This window comes from Vulpes lagopus, chromosome 24, assembly GCF_018345385.1.
Source record: "Vulpes lagopus strain Blue_001 chromosome 24, ASM1834538v1, whole genome shotgun sequence".
Classification (NCBI taxonomy): Eukaryota; Metazoa; Chordata; class Mammalia; order Carnivora; family Canidae; genus Vulpes; species Vulpes lagopus.
The window spans coordinates 24,774,587-24,777,709 of NC_054847.1; the positions used below are offsets into that span (position 1 = coordinate 24,774,587).

General features: G+C 36.1%; 1 protein-coding gene across 1 annotated transcript; it reads right to left on the reverse strand.

The window, feature by feature from the left end:
* Window positions 1-569: 569 nt before the first annotated feature.
* Window positions 570-903, reverse strand: LOC121482010 (anaphase-promoting complex subunit 13). The gene has a single exon (XM_041739743.1). The coding sequence runs from the start codon at window positions 847-849 to the stop codon at window positions 625-627; it is 225 nt and encodes a 74-aa protein (XP_041595677.1). The 5' UTR covers window positions 850-903; the 3' UTR covers window positions 570-624.
* Window positions 904-3,123: the final 2,220 nt, after the last annotated feature.

Here is a 3,123-nt window from a genome sequence, read left to right on the forward strand (position 1 = left end):
CTAGGATGACTGCAAATAGCATTAAAAGCAAAGTAGAAAGTCAGAAAGAAGCTTTGTGCTAAGGAACATCATTAAATTAAACCCAAGCATTATCTGAGGACAATGCTACCTCAAGTTTTCTAGTTATGCAAATCAGAAAATTCCTTTTAGGTACACCTGGGTGGCTCAGTTAAGTGTCTGTCTTTGGCTCAGGTCATGATCCCAGAGTCTGGAGTCGAGCCCCACATCAGGCTCTCTGCTCAGTGGGGAACCTGCTTCTGCTTCTCCCTCTGCCTACCTGTGCTCTTTCCCTCTCAAATAAATTTTAAAAATCTTAAAAAAAAAAAGAAAGAAAACTCCTTTTACTATTTAAGCAAATTTTTGCCATGTTAATTCATTGTTACTTGCAACTACAACAAAAAAATTATATCATAAATTTGCCTATAGAATGGAGACTAGCTTATAGTCATCATAATGCAGCATTTGGCTTCTTAAGTGACCCAGAATTCTTATGGGAAAAAAGATAGACAAATCCTTAAGTCAGATCAGAAGAATTTTTTTTTTTTTTTTTTTTTTTTTTTTTTTTTTTAACATTTTGTATCTGTATATTTTTCAAAAATATGTACAGGAAAAAGGAGCCAGGTGTTAGTTTCCTATAGGGGGAACATTCTCATGGAGATACTGTAAGGCCAAGTCAGTCCACTTCATTTCTTGTTCTTTAACAGATTCTGTGGTGCCACCGTTGTCCTGTTCAGGTTCAGGAAGCTCATTCAGTGGTATTGCAACATCCTCATATGGCAGCTTGTCTTCTCGCCAAGCATCGTCAATCAAATCCAAGATCCTTCCATCTCTCTGTACCTCACTGTCCATTCTCCTGCAGCTTTGATCTTGTCAGATCCGCACCGGACTCAGCGCCGCACCCGCTTCCACATGGACTTTCACACCATGAGCAGAACGAAGATTCTTTTACCATCCACACCTACAGCAGCTTGAGGAACTACCTTGTTACATTTAAAGTTGGAGAAGAATTTGATGAGGATAATAAAGGCCTGGATAACAGAAAATGCAAGAGCTTGGTCACTTGGGACAATGACAGACTCACCTGTATCCAGAAGGGGGAGAAGAAGAACAGAGGCTGGACCCACTGGATGGAAGGAGACAAACTCCACTTGGAAATGTTCTGTGAAGGCCAAGTGTGTAAACAGACGTTCCAGAGAGCCTGAACTGCGTCCAGCAACAGAACCCACGTGTGACTGCAGTTGAATGTTGAATTCTATTCTAAAATGAAGAGATGCTAATCTGTCCTGGTTTGGTGATGGGAACTTGTGGTCAGAGACCTGTCCTACAGCCTGTACCAGAAGCCATTTACTCAGATTATGGGAAGACGCTCAGTTCAATAAACCTGTCCAATGACAAAAAAAAAAAAAAAAAAAAAAAAAGAGTTAGATCTTATAGAGTTTAAGATTATAATACTCTAACAACATCACATCTTCTACGCCACAGTTGATGTTCAACTATTTTTATATTATCCAAAATGTATGTATGTGAAGCTTTTGTTCCAAGAAGCTTGGAACTGCTTGCAAGGGACTCATCAATTTTCCTCATAATATCTTTCTAAAGTAATCATATTATAAGTAGTATTATTCATATTTTACATAAGGCAGGAGCAATTTAAAATCCTTATAATCCCATTATCTAAAAATATGAAACTCTTCACTCCAAACAGACTAAATATAAGTGGCAGTGAGACACATTGGTCCTGAGCTGCTCTAAAGTTCAGTTCATAGAGCAACTAAATGCTTAAGTTTTAGGCATTCATATTTTATTTTATTTATTATTTATTTTTATTTTCTTAAAGATTTAATTATTTATTTGGGAAAGAGACCAGGCGAGGCGGAGGGGGGAAAAAAACTTAAGGACACTTTGTGTTTAGCATAGAGCCCTATAGGCTCCTGAGATCACTACCTGAGCCAAAAACAAGATTCAGAGAATTAACCCACTGTGCCACTCAGGTGCCCTGATTCTTAAGCATTTAAAAAAGTATTTCTTTTTTGCAGTGGCAAACCTGGGAAGGAAAAACTTCTTATGTGCTACCATGTATTATATTTGTGTATTCTAGTTAAACTGTTTTCAAACCATATTGTCATTCTATTAAGAATTAATATTTCATTTTACCATTAGAAAAAAAAATGACAGGGCAGCCCAGGTGGCTCAGCAGTTTAGCTCTGCCTTCGGCCCAAGGTGTGATCCTGGAGACTTGGGATTGAGTCACACGTCGGGCTCCCTGCATGGAGCCAGCTTTTCTCTCTGCCTGTGTCTCGGCCTCTCTCTCTCTCACTCTCTCTGTGTGTCCCATAAATAAATAAATTAAATCTTTAAAAAAAGAAAAAAAGAAAAAAATGACAACTAATGATGTCATCAAATGGGACAAAGTTTTGAGATACTATGTTAATAATGATATTCATAATAGTAAATGATGGATTTAATATTGATTTATTAAGTGTATCCACCCATTCCAGTTTAGTATCTTTGGACTAATAATGCATATTTTGAGACACCAGTTTTCTGAGTTAGAAACAGCCTGTGGTAAGAAATTATCTACATTAACCAATTGAGACAATTTATTAATTAACAGACTGACAACCACTGCTTTGCTAAAAATGAACAGATAATTAGCATGACTTCTCACGGTAATTTGTGAGTTTTTGTCTCATTTTGTAATATTAAACATTGCACACACATTGGGGTTACAGTTAGTAAACTTATGTAAGGCACATTATCATCATTAAATGAGTATATCCTGCTTGCATATATTACCACTAAATCAGGTGCTATGGCTTAATGAGCTTAATTTTCAACTATTCTATGATTGCTGTCCAAATAGTCAAGTGTTCCTTAAATATCTTTCAAACAGACAGAGAGAGAAATGTCATATCCTCCACTGACTATGCAAGAAGCTAAATGCATTTTAAAATTCACTTCTTATAAAATACCATTAAAATGAAATAATAATGAATTTTTGTAAAGGTAGGTTCTTACACAATGTTACTGGAAAATGAACTAACTTTAACTCTTAAATGCATTCTAGATTAATATATATTACTAGGAAATTCATTTTGGTATGCACATCTATCATTTTAAGCT